The 16,691-nt window shown below is 39.8% G+C and overlaps 1 protein-coding gene across 2 annotated transcripts in view; it reads right to left on the bottom strand.

The window, feature by feature from the left end:
* Nucleotides 1-1,941: 1,941 nt before the first annotated feature.
* Nucleotides 1,942-16,691, bottom strand: part of LOC104587998 (5'-3' exoribonuclease 3-like) — a 64,422-nt gene continuing 49,672 nt past the window's right edge. The window contains exons 15-23 of one of the 2 annotated variants that reach the window (XM_010245783.3): nt 6,366-6,494; nt 6,180-6,256; nt 6,051-6,091; nt 5,849-5,923; nt 5,590-5,747; nt 4,223-4,327; nt 4,040-4,115; nt 3,242-3,321; nt 1,942-2,789 (exon numbers count right to left, since the gene is read on the bottom strand). In XM_010245783.3, coding sequence (XP_010244085.1) covers nt 2,135-2,789; nt 3,242-3,321; nt 4,040-4,115; nt 4,223-4,327; nt 5,590-5,747; nt 5,849-5,923; nt 6,051-6,091; nt 6,180-6,256; nt 6,366-6,494 — 1,396 coding nt within the window. In that variant the 3' untranslated portion in view covers nt 1,942-2,134. Of the gene's footprint in view, nt 2,790-3,241; nt 3,322-4,039; nt 4,116-4,222; nt 4,340-5,589; nt 5,748-5,848; nt 5,924-6,050; nt 6,092-6,179; nt 6,257-6,365; nt 6,495-16,691 lie in introns of both variants that reach the window. The other variant, XM_010245782.3, reaches the window with a different exon arrangement.

Consider the following 16,691-nt stretch of genomic DNA (forward strand, 5'->3'; position numbering starts at 1 on the left):
GGTCTTTCGGTGGAAAGATCTTCCTCCAACAAAACGGAAGACTGAAAAGCAGGCTGCCAACAGCCCATGCGGAAAGATGCACCAAGCAAGACCTTAGTTTTTTACATAGCGTGGGAATCAGTAGATCCCAGGGATTATAGAAAGATAACCGACGATCCTGCCAAGGATCAAAGCCTTCCCGATATGCCCCTACATGGGGGTTTCAAGTCGGCAAGTGGTTAAGACGGTAATAGACCTGCCTTAAACCAGCCCCCCTATACCAGTTTCAAAATAAATAATAGGGTAAATTACAAAGACCCCCTTGTACTTTGTTTTGCGACAAAGACATCCTGTACTATGACCATGAGACAAATACCCCCCCCCCCTTTACCGTTAAGTCAGATAATGAAATACATTAAATTATAAAAATACCCCATTAAACTTTTTCCATTTTGTTTTTTTTTTTTTGCCCTTTTTCTCTTAAAACCTATTACCTATTATTTTCCCTTGAGAGGGAAAGGGGACAGCATTCTCAAGTGAGGGAGCACACTTGTGTAAAACGAATGGAGGTTTTTTCACTTATCTTTCTCATTTAGTTTGAACGTTAGAACAGAAATAGTATTTGCTTCTGAACATATAAATTGTAAGAAATTTTTATTGGTGAACAAATTGGGGGCGCTGAAAAATAATTCTTGAAAGTGAATCCTCTGCCCGGCGGAAACTGAAACTATCAGAAAGAAAGCCAGAAAAGGCGATACAGTTTTTTTTTTTTTTTGTATTGTTTTTCAGTCTTGTTGGATTGATACTAGCTTTGAAATCGATCGTCGCTTTGGCCGACTGGTTAAGGCGTGTGCCTACTAGGTACATGGGGTTTCCCCACGGGAGTTCGGATCTCTTAGGCGACATTTGGAATTTTTGTTGCTCTCTTCACCGGTTGGAAATGAAACCATTGGCTACTATTTCCGATTTCCCCTCTCTTGGCAAAGCTTGCTACCATTTCCGATGACTGGTTTCAGCCGGAAGTTGCAGCAGCACCATAAGAGACGTTTGGAATTTTTGCTGCGCTTTTCGCCGGTTGGAAACGAAACCATTGGCTCGCGTTTCCGATTTCCCCTCTCTCGGCAAGGCTTGCTACCGTTTCCGATGACTGGTTTCAGTTGGAAGTTGCAGCAGCACCGTGAGAGACGTTTGGAATTTTTGCTCCTCTCTTCGCCGTTTGGAAATGAAACCATTGGCTACTGACCTACTGTTTCCAATTTCCCCTCTCTCGGCAAAGCTTACTACCGTTTCCAATGACTGATTCAACGGAAGTTGCAACAGCACCGTCTCTGCTTCATCTCAATCCACCTCTTTACCTTTGCCGATGACTGCCTGCCAACTGATTTGGCTGGGCCGATTCCACCAGCGACACATGTGCCATTGCTTGCAGGGGGTTTGGGCGCATGATACGTCTGATGAAACCGAAAAAGATGAACAGTGCTTTTCTTATTACAAGGACAATATAGGGATTAAAAAATATTATAACGGCAGATTTCAACGAAAAGTTAACGGAAAAGGGTTTTTGTCTCACGGGCATAGTACAGGGGGTCTTTGTCACAGACCCCATAGTACGGAAGGGTTTTTGTAATTTACCCTAAATAAAAATTAAAAAAAAAAAACAGTACCGATATTTTGAACCTTGGATCCTGCTAGTTTGCTCGTAAACATCTCTGACGGGAACAGCGGATTGGGGTTTGTGGGAGGGCTAGACCCCCACCGACTAACCCATTCACATAGCATGAATAATAAATAAATAAACACAAAAGATAAAAAGATAGAGAACATATCCAGTAGAAAGCAATGGTAGTCATCCTCTCTAATGCCATTGGCCAAGATGCCTTCAACTTTTACAAGGCCCTATTAAATTACATGCTACGGCTTCTATCTCGACCATGCTATCAGAAATTGGAACTGCACTTAAAATGGTGAATTGGTGATGTATTACTTAATTGCTTTCACAATTTTATTACAGCTATGTTCCTGGCATTTATAACTAAGAATACAACAAAACAGCCAAATAAATGGGGGGAACTACATCAAACCTAAAATTATGAAATGAAATAAACCGAAATTCTAAGTTGCAACTATTGTACAACATTTATGCAACCAAATAAAGTTAGTGGCGGTTGTACCCAGAGGAAGGTGGCCGCCTACTTCCCCTATCCAAGGCTGAATAACGATTGCCTGATGGCTGTGGATGACCATGCCCTCCAATAACCTCTCCGTGATTAGGTGGAGCACCCCGAACACCTCCCCATTGATTGTGGGCAGTAGCTTCATATGCTTGGTAACCCCAGTGACCATATCCACCACCCCCAGGATGAACAGGAGGTCCAGCTACTGGGGGTACAGGTACCACGGGTCTGGGAGGATACTGAGGCCTCCCACTATGCTGGAATGGACCAGGTGGGTAGTCACGGGCTGGCCTCCAATTACTTCTATATTGAGGATCTGTCCATCTTTCATATTGGTGGTGGGGTTGGGGAGCTGATGAAACATACTGCTGCCTGTACCCATGATCTGGTCTACTTTGGACGGTGGTGGCAGCAGCATATCTATCAGCAGGGTAGTCGGCCATAGGTGGTGCTGTTCTGTGATATTCCTGATTGTGATATCTACCATTTTGGGATGCACCACCTGCAGCATAAGTTGGTGCATTGTATCTGTGGTGACCCCCGTTCTGTTCCATCTTCGACTGTAAGCTGTTAATAACAAGCCGATGTGCGGCCTCCCCAAGATGTTGACCAGAAATGGATCCCGGTGTATTTTTCCTGAAAAAACAGAAAAAAAAAATGTGAATCAAGTCATTAATAGTAATACTCCGCCTAAAGCAAATTTCTATAGTCCCAAAACAAAAAGCACACAACCATCAGATAACACTTCTCCAAGTTTGACAGCCAACTTAAAATAACTCAAAAAATTCTAATTAATTAGGGTGAAAATTTCTACCCTGTACCCTCTACTCCGGTTCTCCCTCATTCTCAAATAGCAAATGTTTTCCCTAACTTGAAAATATTTGGCAATTACTGCAATTTAGTTGTTTATTTATAACAAAGGTAGCAAATTAAAGGTTAAAACCATTACATAAGAGAAAAAGAAGAAAGATCACAAATTCTTTTTATACTCGCATATAACAGAAATTCCATATAATATCCCTGCACAGCCTGAGAGTCTATATTGTGTTTAAATTTTTATTTCTAGTACAAAATTTCAAGTGTAGTACCTGTTATTTTCCCATGGCCTCCTTCCATTATCTTCATGCCACAAAACAGGAGCTGGTTTGACATCTCCTATAGCAACAGTCTGCAACAAGAAGAGAAGGTGCACATTCAAATTGTAAAATCTATGAAGCTACTGGATTCATGCACACAGCCATAGTATACTATATACATAAAAATTATTCTTGAAAAATGCATAATTCCTTGGCTTTTACGAGATTATTGATCTAATAGACAACAAAGATGGATCAGATTAAGCCAACAGTTGAACGTACAAAGAAGATACTAGGTTACACACAAGGAAAAATGAAATGACTTGTAAGTAAAAATAGCACATTATTGGTTCAGGCATCCCACTTCAGATTGACCATGGAAAGGCTGTTCCAATCATCTACACCCAACTCTCTAAAAACTAAATCAATTTCAATAGTTTAGATATTGTTCTTCTTGCTTTATCAATATAATCCATAGGAGTCATTGAATTCACCAGGGTAAGGTTTATCATCTATAATGAGAGTAGATCAAAATGAATTTTAAGTAAATTAAAAAAAAAGAAAGAATCATCCAAAGTTTTTGATGTATTTACTATCTTTGCACTAACAAACTCCAACAAAAGAAATAATTTAAACCCGGTGCCAAACAACAGTACTAAATCAGCAAATGCAAAGACCAAATGCCCATACAGATCTGAATCTGAAGTGGTGGTTATCCTAAATCTTGAGGTAAGCAAACAATAGAGCAACTAGAAAGAAAAAAAAGGTACTTTCTTATCAAGGGAGAGGAGATCCACAGGAAACATATACCTTTTTTGGGAATATAACCCCAGGCAATGGTCGTGTAATATGCTCATGTGCATCTGGAAGGCTGTATATAGCACATCTGAAAAGCATAAAAAGGAAAAAGAAAACGAATAAAGAGAAGGCAATCACTAATATATTTGAATTTTCATTATCTAGATGACTATCATGACTTCAAAAAACACTTACATGACTTGATTATTCATAATATCTTCCATTCCAGTAACAGGAGAGCGGAAAATAGGAGGACAAGGATCTCCACGACAAAGTGATATGTACCCATTCATCCCACCACTGCGTGTAGCCCTAAAATAAAATCAGAATATAATCCAAATATATGTCTTAAAACAAACAAAAAAAAACATTGAGAATCTAATGATGTATGAACAGTGATAACAAGGACCAATGCTGGAGTAAGACTAACAGTGAGAACTACGAACTTGCAAAAGCCAGTTGAACAGTCAGGACTGGCAATCTTTCCATTCACACAGGTTAACTGAACTTGAATCAAGGTCAATGACACTCACTACTGGTGGGGATACTCTGTCATCCCAACTGAATTGGCCAACCCACACCAACCAAGTTACAGGTTTTAACTTTTAAGTAACAAAGCGAAGTTGATTTTAGCTTGTATAAATCAACCAAATAAAAAAAACAATCTTGCTACAGTCAGCCTGCCTAAAACCAAAAATGGACAAAATGCAAAAACAGGGATTTTTGTGCAAATACCTGATAATTATTGGGTACTACAGTCTACAGGTCCTTTTTGTTATTCAAGAGCTAAATAATGGACATTCTCATGAAACCATTTGACTAAAAGAAATTCCCATAATAAAATGGCAGATATATCATTGATACAGGTCGAAGGCACCAAGCTTTGCAAATTCATAATTTTTTTTATCAGTTAATATCAGAATTCTATTATTGTCTGAAAAAAGAATCATATACTAAGATGTTTCAAGCACCCTTCAACCAGGCTAGCCCCTCCTAAACTTACTAATTTTTCTCACTTTGGGACCTCTCCCCAACCAAAAAAAAAAAAATGCTTGCCAAATTCATAATTATAATCACCCATCACAGGCATCATAAATAATTAAAATGGTCAACTCATTTTACATTGGTAAAAGAAAAATGAAAAATAACAGGACTATCTTCCCTGTCAACCTAAAACTGTTATGTACTTTGACAGCAGGGGAAGATTAATTTGGAAGACTTTCTGCACAAATTCAACATCAAGTTGCTTTCCTAAAGCACTTCAGTAGACTACCCACGGATAGTATAAAGAGGGGTGTAGCAGAAAGGGGAAGACTAATTTGGAGCACCATATAAAGAGGGGTGAAGAATAATTTGAAGAATTATTGACAGCCAGCAAGGGGATGTATTGGGGGTAACAAGGAGAGCAACGGCAACAGTTTATTTTTGTCTGTCATTGAAACAGGTTCTGAGGAAGGCATGACAATGACAACAACAAAAGCAACTAAAAAGAATAATTGGTCACCTACAGCCAACATAAGAAAGAGTTAATTCATAAACAGGAATAGCTTTAAATTACCAACCTAGCTCTGGGATCAAGTTTTTCTTTAATTTCAAAACGCTCTTCATCTGACAATTGTCTACAGCGATCATCAAGAGAAAATATGTATGGAGAGAGAGGATGAGATGAAGTAACGAAAAGCATGTCATGCATCATACTGTTTCTTCGCACTTCCTCTTCCTATAGAAGCAAGCATGCACATGTCACAGTCCATTTGAAACTATATAATTTTTTATTGCACAAAGTGGAAAATAAGAGGTTTCTCAACTTAAGTACCATACCGTCAAAGTATTTTCAACTTTTTTTATCTCAGCAAGAAGCCGATCTTCATCAATAAAAGGCAATTTGGCAATACCCTGCAAAACATATAAAGTAATGGTAAAAATATGTCTAGGAGTTCAGCTTGGGTAAACATTTGTTATTGTAAGCGTTCATATCTACAATACAGAAACAAATAATATAATTGGGGAGAGAATGTCCAACCTGCCAAGAGTATCGCTTTCCATTCATGTCCACTTCGAAATCTAACCAACATAATCAGTTAAAAAAGGTTAAAATTTACATGTAGCACATCTTAAGTTGAATAGATGTTGATAAATAAACAAAGCATACCGATGGGATAAAAATCAATAATAGGTGAATTTAGGTCTGTCATCAATTTCCTATACTGCTCGGGAAGTGCATGGGAACTACAGCAAGATCAGAACAATCAGAAAGTCATCAAAAGAAAGAAATAAAATAAATGAAGTACTCACCAAAAATATAAAATTTATTAAAATTGAAAGGATGTTATTCAACCTTGCAGCTGGAAAAACCCCCATCAGCTGATTAAATGGTTTGAAGGGGGCACCTAATGTGAACCTTATCTCCAACTGACCAAGATCCTTGAGATCAGAAGCAAATGGTGCATAATGATAAGGATAAAACCTGAAAACCAATGAAGAGATAAACATTAAAGAGAATCTAGATATGACACAAAGATCAATCTTATTACCCACCATGCCCCACCCAGTCAAATGGTGCATAATGATAAGGACAAAACCTGAAAACCATGAACAGCTATGTTGTTTTATGACTATACAGTATTTATGTTAGCAAGCAATTAACAAGAAAACAATATCATTATCATCAGCATCATAACCTAAGACTTATCCCAACCATAAACTCTCCCAGTGTGAGCTTGTCTTGCACTGCTGGTCCCAAGCCTAGATAAAGGAGGAAGGTAGTGTCAGGTTGGCAGCCAGCATCAAAACTTTTGCCAAACTCTTGTAGTCATGAAAACATGAACAAGAAAACAATATATCCCTAGCGAAAAAAGAGAGAGAAGAAAAAACTATTGTAATCCAAATCTCTGAATTCCTTTCGCACTGACAGCCAGGAGCATAGATTTCCCTTGATTCTTCCCAATATCACTTGATCATTGCAGCTGTTGTTCTCAAAAATCTGAGCATTTCACCCCACATGCACCAAATAACAACCATGGGAAGTCACCCCCCACACAATTCTACCCCCTTTTACTCAAGACCCCCAATATGCCAGCTTCTCAGAAACAACTGGATGGATAGAGGAAAACATCCCACCAACCCAAACTTGTCGTGGACTATGCTCCGTACTCCATGCTTTGGTTGTTAATGGACAGTGAAAAAATAATAGTGTTTGGCAAGTCTTTCCATGGGGTCTTTCAGGATTTTCAAAGCTTAAAAGACCAAAATTTGGTCTTTCTTTGTTTGGCAATTAAAAGAGGGAAAGACTGGAAGATGAGCACCCAGAAAGACCGAAATAGCTGAAACTGCTTCCAACAGCCATGTAGACCAAGAAACTTACCAAACAACCTTCTAAACCATTTCTAAGGACAAACTGGAAGATGAGCACCCAAAAGCTCAGTACACTTGTTAGTCTGCTGGGCTGTCAAAAGATCTACTTTGAAAGACTTGCCAAACAGATTCACAACCTCCAACACCAAGGAATAATATACACAGACCACATGATCTACAAGCATTTCCCTGATTAGCAACTTATCACAGGTCAGACACTTCTCCAAAGCTACTGTCCAGACGAAAAAAAAACTAAGTTAGCAGCAGACTGCCAGATTTTTTTATCAATAACTGTAACTTTTAATAAATAAAAAGAAAAAGAGAACAACACAAAGAATACTGAGAGATAAGCTCTCTTATCTCTCCCTCCAAGTACAGTGAAATTACAATTATAACTGTGCCCAGAACAACTGATCATGGTTTTCAAGACCGGACCAGACCGGAAAAACTGGGAACCGGTCAACTGACCGGATCCATTTTCCCCCAAAACCGTTGAGTTTGGTCAGCAAACCGCTGAACCAGCCAATTAACCGTTTGAACAGTTTTGACCGTTTTCCAATTTTTTTATTTTTTTTTAATTTTTTTATTTTTTTGTCAGAACAGACCGGTCGTTTGGGTCGAACGGTCGGACTGTTCGAACCGGTAACCGGACCCCTGACCGGTTCGGTCACCGGTTCGTTTTTAAAAACCATGCAACTGATTTCTCCCTACCCCTTGTTTGGCTAGTGAATCAGCCATAGAATTTGCAGTTCTTTTCACCCGATGTATCTTCTTTAGATCCATATTCCTGGTAATCCATCAAAATTTATTCTTTTTATTCTTGTATCTCCACATCCCAGCATCCTCTATCCACAGCCAGTTCACAACCAGTATGGAGTCCCCTTCCATAATTAGCTTCCACAAGTTCATAGATCCTGCCCTTTGTACCCCCCTTCCATCATAGCCATCACTTTTGCCCTTAAAGAGTCTCTCTCCCCAGCTAGGCCTGAGAATAAAGCAATAACCTTACCTTCCTCATCCCTAAAGACCCCTCCAATTCCAGACAGCCCAGGATTGCCTAAAAGCTACTTCCATCAAAATTTAGTTTAATGAAACCTCTTTCTGTTGGAGACCAAACAGGGCTGATCGCTTGGTTCTGAGAAGAAGAATCTGCTACCCCTTCCAATTTCTAAAGAATGGACACAACTGAGAATGCTTCCACAGATTTTAGCCAATAAGCCAGTCTGATCAGAATAACTAGCAATAAATCTTCCTTTTTTCCTTGTCTTTAAAGATCCTAGAATTCCTCTCTTCCCATACTGTCCAACATGTTGCAGCCCTGCCACACTTCCACATGAGTTTTCCCTTTTTTGTTTTTTTGTTGGCCCAGGAAAGGCCGATGAAGCTAAGAGCCCTTTAACATCTACCGGTGGAGCCCACCTGCATCCAAACAAAGAGGAAAACCATTCCCAAATTCCTACAACAAATGGGCAGGTAATAAATAAATGAAAGCAGCTCTCACCATTAGCCTTGCGTAGAGTGCACCAATGAGGAGATAAGCACCACTTTTTCCTTTTTCGTTGGAGCCAGTCAAAAGTATTTGTTCTCCCATGTATAATTTCCCCACAAAAAGCCACAGCCCTTGGTGGGATGGCCTTGCACCAAACCTCCCTAACAGGAAAAGGTAACAAGGAGTTTGGAGAAAGTTGGGTAAGGGATTTCAAGAAAGAAGCACAAGAAAAAGACCCTTAAGGGGTGAGGATCCAAAATCTACCATCCAGTTTGGAAAGGTAAAAAAAGACGCTTCTTCTAGGAGGTTGAGCAAAGAAATGACGCTCAAGTTCAAAATCCCTTAAGCCCCTTCTAAAGCCAAGGTCCCAATCAAAGCTGTTTGTGGAGTTTGAAGGAACCAAGAAGCTTGAGTAAACTCATTCTTAAGGCAAGATAAGGCAAACAAAGAGTGGAAACGGTCCTTCAGGTAAGTTCCCACACCAAGTCTGCTCCCAAAATTTAATGTGATTACCGAAGTTCAGATCATACCTTATAAGGGGTAAAAAGAAGGGAAGGATGGTGTGTATTGCTTTCCACGGAGAAGCTCTGGTAGCCCTTGGCAATGATCCAGTATCCCAACCATTGTCCAAGAGTCCATGTATAGAGTATACTCACCACCACTTCCCCCAAACTCCTTGCTTCTACAAACTACCTCCCAGCAAAAGCTATGATCTCTCCTTTCTTCACTAGGCTCCCGCAAAATAAACTCTCATTAATTTCTCAATGCATCTTATCACCACTCGGTATTTCCTACTCACTTTTCCAACCCACTCTCTACCCGTCGTGAATTGGAGCCACACATCTCTTAGGAAAAGTGAGTGGGAAATCTGGGCTCTCTTATCACACCCTCAGGGGCTTTAAACACAAACAAGTAGTACACGGGGAGGTTAGCTAGAGTGGATTTAATCATGTCAACACTCTTTGTCAATACTCTTGGTTGAATATAGAAAAGAACAAGGATAATCTTAGAGGTGTCAAGAATGAATGACTCCCACCTCAAAGAGTTTTTTATATATTAAAATATATGTACAATTACAAGAATGCCCATATAGGGCTGAAAGAGAAAAGAAGAATAAGATGTATAAGTAATATACAACAGAGACTATACTAATAAGATACATCAAGTTATAGAGTTTCCACAAATCAAAGTAATTCAGCGTCCTAAATAGGTATACCCTTTCTCCAACATGCAAGCTTTTTAGAGAACTCTATCATTGGAGCCCAAAACCGTGGTCCTTTCGGTTAGCCACTAGAGGTAGTCCTAGGTTCTTTATAGGCCACTAAGACACATAACACCCCCAAATTCCAGCACAAAGTTCTAAATCCCTATCCTCCAAGTTGATCCCTACAATACAACTCTTCTCATAGTTTACTTTTAAATTAGAGTCAACTTCAGGTTTCTAATCTAGGACAAATTATCACATTCACAAAAGAGGATAGTGTCATCTGCAAATTGCAAGCGAGTCAGAAGCACTCTATTCATTTCCACTCCCCAATCTCTCACAAGAAAATTTGAATCTGCCTTTAGGACTATTCTACTCAAGACATCTGCAACTAGGGTGAATAAGAAAGGGGATAAGGGGTCATACTGCTTAGTTCCACGCCCTACTTCAAAGAAATCCACCACCATACCATTTAGAAGTATTGAATAGTGACAACACTAACTAAAGGCATGAACTTTGGAGGCTTAGAAATTGGCAATCTTCAAAAAAGAAATACGGCTCTATTAGGGAAGTAGTTGTGGAGGCTACCAATAGAGAAGGATAGATTATGGGCCAAGGTGATTTTGAGTATTCATGGGTTGACAGCTGAAGGTTGGGATGCGGGAGTGTTGGCTCGAGCTACCAATGCTTCTCCTTGGAAGTCGATACATGCTATTCTACCTTCCTTTTTATCAAGTATAATCTTTGCTTTGGGAACTTAGTAAAATTCTGGGATCACTTGTGGGTGGGAGATTTACCCTTGAAAGCCTGCTTTCCCTCTCTCTTTGCCCTGTCTAATTACAAAAATGAACCAGTTTCCACCTTCCTTTCATCTCTTGTTGAGGGTCTTGAGGTTGAGTGGGTTTTGGGTTCCAGAAGGGGAACTAGATATTCAGATCTGAACAGCCTTTTGTCCCTTCTTCATATCTTATAAGGGGTTTGCTTGGGCCCTTCAAAGTTGGATTCACGTATTTGGATCCCTTCATCTTGTAGTATATTTTCCCATGCTTCCTTCTTCAAAGCTTTAATAGAGCCTGCCAATAGTGTTGGGCAAACCTTTCTAGTTAAAGAAGTACGGAGTAAACCGATTCCACCTAGAATTGGGGCTTTCTGTTGGGAAGCCTTCTTGGGAAGGATTAACACTAGTGACCTCCTTCAAAGAAAGAAGCCTTTTTGGTGCTTATCTCCTAACTGATGTGTTCTTTGTAAAGTTGATGGTGAGTGCCATGCTCACTTATTAATTTCCTGTCCTTTTGTTTCTTCAATTTGGGAATGGTTCCTATCTTTGTTTGGTTGCAAATGGATTCATCCACCAGATGTTCAAAGCCTCTTTGGTCCTACTAATGGTAGTTGTACAAAGAAGAGGAGGAAGGCTTTCTGGAGATGTACAAGGGCTGTTGTATGCTGGACAATTTAGGAGAAAAGAAATCAAAGAACATTTGTTGATAAGGAAAGGTCTAGAGGGGCAATAATTGAAGTAATTACAACAAGGGTAAAACAATAGGTGAAGTCTCTAAAGATATTTGAAAATATATCCACATCAGCTCTATTGAACAATTGGAAGGAAGTGGCATGTTCAACTCCTAAAAAGATTGTTCCTCACCCAATGTGGACTTTTCCAGCTCCCAGTTTTATAAACCTGAACTTTAATGGGAGCATTGAAGGAAACTCCAGCCCTTCAGGCATTGGAAGGGTCTTTAGGAATGAGGTGGGTGCAATTATTGCTATGTTTTCAAGCCTAGTTGGGGAAGGAGATTCTCTTCGAGCTGAAGTTTTAGCAGTCTTGGAAGGTGCCAAAAAGGCTAAGGAGAGTAATTTAAGGAGGTAAATTATTGGGGAGACTCGAAGTTAGTAATAGAATGGCTACAAAAGGCAGAGAGTAGCATTGGAGCTACCTGAATGAAAAGAGAGCATTTAAATGGTTGACTCAAGATATGACAGTGAGGTTACAATAGATAAAGAGGTGTACCAATTCCTTTGCAGATGCAGTAGCCAAACAATGGGTGGGAAGATATCATATGTTCTGGGCTTATTTGTAATCTTTTAATATTTAGGGGAGTTAGCAGAGTTTATCTCCCCTTGCTAGTACTTATTTCTTTTTTTGTTCATTAATGAAAAGCTTCTGTTATTGATCAAAATAAATAATAATGACAAGGCTGAATACAACCCCATATCCACTTGCATCACGTCTCCCCAAACCCATAATGGCTTATAACCTCCATCAAGAAGAACCAGTTCATCAAGTCATAGGCTCTCTCTAAGTCTAGTTTACAAACCAATCCCTTCTTACCAGATTTTTTCACATCCTCGACACATTCATTAGCAATCAAGATTTGGCCTGTGATTTGTTTTTCCTACACAAAAGCCCCTTGATTAGGGGATATTAAGGGAGGGAGCACCGCATTCAACCAGGCTTATAGGTCTAAAATCCTTAGGGTGGGATGCTCCATTCATCTTGAGAACTAGAGCAATGAAGGCAACATTCATTCCTTGATTAATCAATCCCCTATCAAAGAACTCATTGAAAACCTCAATTAAGAAACTCCCAACAATCCTAATAGAATGCCATAGTAAAACCATCTGGGCCTAGGGCTTTTGATCTATCCATTGAAGATTGCATTCTTTATTTCCTCCACATCGAACTCTCTTTCTAGCCAGGCTTTAGAGTTATCACTTAGAATCGGCAAATCCACCTACTACCCACTTGAGGTTCTCTAAAGAGGTAGACTTGAAATGCTCCACAACGACCATGTCTATTTCTCTTTGATCAGTAATGGTCTCATCCTCAATCTCCAATTTAGAGATATAGTTCTTTCTTTTGCCAAATGCCAAAGCGTGAAAAAATTTTGTATTCTTGTCACCCTGTTTAATCAACTTACGCCTAGATGTTTGCTTCCACCTAACCTCCTCCATACACAAGATATCTTCCCAATGTTTTTTTAGCTCCCATCTTTGCTCCCTACCTCGTTCCTCCACAATGTCTTGGGGCCTCCTTCAAATCCAAACTCTCAATTCAATCAAACACTTCCTGCTTTTTTCCTCCAACCTCCCAAACTCCACTGAGCTCCACTCCTTTATTCTAGCTTTTAAGAGCTTCAATTTCCTATAAAAGATCATCCCCTTCCAATTGGACGAGGATCTACTTTCTGCCCACCACTCCTTGACTTTTTGTAGAAAACCAGGATGGGACAACCACATATTCTCAAACCTGAAGGGTGTTGGTCCTAAACCAGGGTATAGTTTTTGAAGTCAGTCCACCCAGTGAACCTCCCAAGCTACGGTAAAAAGGAATCTATTTAGTTACAAGCGAACTAGGTTTGATTGCATATTAGACTTGGTGAAGCTATGATGTAAGAGGGGGAATTCTTTCCATTCAAACAGTTGATGAACTAGTTAAACTTTCTCATGCTGGAGTTGATCCTCTGTCTTGGATTGGTAGTTATCTCCCCCAACGCACCATAGTTGTCAAGGTGACGTCTAGGTGACTAGGTGGTTTTCAAACTTCGCCACGCAAAGTTTGTATAAGCCGCACGCCTAGTGAGTTGGGTGCACGCTTAGGAGACTAGGCCAGCACTTAACTCCAAAGCACCACCTAGACTAGATGCAAGACACATTAATACATCCCTTAATACATTGATCCTTTAATATTTGTATATTGGTTTACTTTTCTTTTGCTGTAAATAGTTTTTATTGGTTAGTTTTTGTTATTACAATAGAACCTATCACACATTATCACTCTTTTTATTAGAAGAGTGCTGTCTTTTAGGGTTTTATTTTCATGGCAGAACTGAATAGAAGAGGGAAGCTGTCCGGTCAGGTATGTTTCACACACAGTCCAACTCCAACTGTTGCTGCAATGCTGCATAACCAACTAGAAGTCTAAACAACTTCAAATATGCCAGGTAGTCAAATGAATCATCTTCTTCTCAGTTTTCAGTCCGCCTACTCTTCCTCCTACCCTCTTTGTTTTCAGCCTTTTTTTTCATCCTTTTTGTTGGTTCTTCCTGTTTTTTTTGTCTTTTCCATACGTTTTTTGCATGTTTTTTTTTTTGGAATCAAACAGGGGCTCCACCCCCTCCATTTCTTCTTCACTTTCCTGCAAACTTTTCACCCTTTTTACCTGCACTTTTGTCCTCCTCGATTGTATTCTGAAACAGGGGTTCTGCCCCTTTTTCTTCTTCATTTCTCTGAGTTTCTTCATCATTAATTCCTATTCACTGGTGATCTGAAACAGGGGCTCTGCCCCCTTCTTTTCATTTTCTTCTTTTATTTAGTGTTTCCCAAGTTTTTCTTGGTCTAAAACAGCAGTGGAGCCCTTGTTCTTTTTCTTTTTTTGGTCTAAAACAGGGATCTGCCTCCCTGTTCTCTCCTTAAGTTCTTTTTCTTTTCTTGGTCAAACACAGGGCTACGATCTCTTCAGTTCTTCTTTTAAGTCCGAATTTCTATTTCTAATATTCTATGTTGCATGCTTTAAGCACGACTACAAGAATCATAAGTAGAAAATTTAGTTTAGAGGTTTGTAGGTTAATGTATAAAACCAAGTAACTAACTCATTAAGGGTAGAAACACGTAGGCTTACTATTTTCTGATTTCATCGCCTAGGCGAGGCCTAGGCGCCTGGGCACCCCTTGGTCGCCTAGCCTTGCCTTGGCGCCTTGAAAACTATGCAACGCACCAAGGCCCCTCCCACAATCCTCTTATATCACTTAATTCTTCCAATATTTCATCTCTCCCTATACCCGTTCGGTCCATACAAATTCGTCAAAACCCAGACAAGCCATCCTCCATCTGTTGGAACATAACTGAAACAGTGAATCTTTCTATCAGTTCCTCTACAACTTCCACAACCTCATTCCTCCAGAGTATAACAATTCCTCCTGAGGACCCCCACGATGGGGCCATAGCCCAACTCAGATCTCTGGACCTCCACAAACTTCTGGCCCACATGGTATCAAATTCTGCTAATTTGGTTTCTTGCAACATCACTAAATCCGGTCCTTCCCTAATGACTTCCCTTATTAGTGCTCTTTCCCTGGCACTACCCAATCCTCTGACATTCTAGCTTAAGATCTTCATTAAAGCAGATTATAAAACTCACAAAACCTAGAGAGTTTTATTTACTCCCTTTCCTTCGATCTCCCCTCTCACTAAACTCCTTGTCCTCCTCCACATCCAACCTTAGCCTCTCGACTTCACTGAATTTTCTCTCCTTAGTCTTCTTAGTTCCTTTAGCATCCCTGATAAATACTTTCAAAGCATTCAGATCTTTCAAATTACAGCCTAGTTTCTCCCCAGAGCCTGCTAAAGAATCAACATCTCCCTTCCCTTCTTTGACTAACACCTCCCCTCTGAATTCTAGACCCAAATCTACAACTGTTGTTTCCTTACCTTCCCCTAAGCCCCCTTTCTCCTTTGAAATCTAACCTCACTTCTTCCTCTTCCTTCCTTTTTAAATCTTCAAACAATGCATTTATAAGTTCCCAAATTCTCTCACTTCTCCTTTCTTCCACACACAGAAGTTTGGGCCAGCTTCCTTAGGAGGGATGAAACTGGTGGAAAAAGCCACTCCATTGTCTGCACTTTGACTGCTCAAAGAGTTCAGTTGCTCACTCTCTAAAGCTACAGGCCTGCCCAGACTTCAGTCTTCCTGGACTATCATTTCATTTAATACCTGTTTTTGTTTAGGAAAAGTTCCTAGAAGTCCTCAATTTTATTACTAATTTGCTCCCCTAGTTGCTTTTTCTGTTCTTTCAAACTCTCCATTTCGGATTGCCAGATTCTGCTAGAAGGAAACAGGACGTACAGTACATTGGTTCAGCTTTTTGTAGGACTTACAAAGAACAACCACTATTCTCCCAACTCAACCACCTACAGTTAAGTTGCCCCAACTAACAGCAGTAATGCTGAATATCCTCTGAAGCATTTGCACCATTTCGCCCACTTCACAATCATTCAAATTCCTTCTTAGTATTGGATTGCAGATGACATCTTCATTGGATATTATGTAGCAGTCCTTAACCAAAGCCTCCTTATTCTATGCATCCATGAACAAAGATGGATATAATTCCATCAAAGCTTGTTGTCCTTAACCAAAGCCTCCCTATTCTGTGCTTAAGTGCAAACTTTTGAACATCATCATCTAAGCCTTATCCCAACTATATGGAGCTGGCTACATGAGTCCTGTTTCTCCATTCTGTTCTATTTAATGTTATTTCCATCATTAAATTATGAGTGCTTAAATAATTTCTTGCTACTTTGACCCATGTCCATTTTGTCCTGCCCCTAGCCCTTATAGCCCATTCAACTTGTAATGGATTGCATTCTCATACAAGTTCTGTAGGCAGTCTTCTATGCACATGACCAAACCTTAAATTTACTTTCTCTCATTTTATCACCTAGTGGAGCTACTCTTAGGTTCCTCCAAATTTCCTCATTTCTTGCCCTATCCTTTCTAGTTTTTTTTTTCCCACTCATCCATCTAAGCATACACTCCATTACCACAAGAGTTTGGCAAAGGTTTTAATGTCAGCTGCCAACGTGAAGCAACCCTCCTTTATTTGAGCTTGGGATCAGTGGTG

This window comes from Nelumbo nucifera, chromosome 6 (genome assembly GCF_055504915.1).
Source record: "Nelumbo nucifera cultivar China Antique chromosome 6, China Antique-T2T, whole genome shotgun sequence".
Classification (NCBI taxonomy): Eukaryota; Viridiplantae; Streptophyta; class Magnoliopsida; order Proteales; family Nelumbonaceae; genus Nelumbo; species Nelumbo nucifera.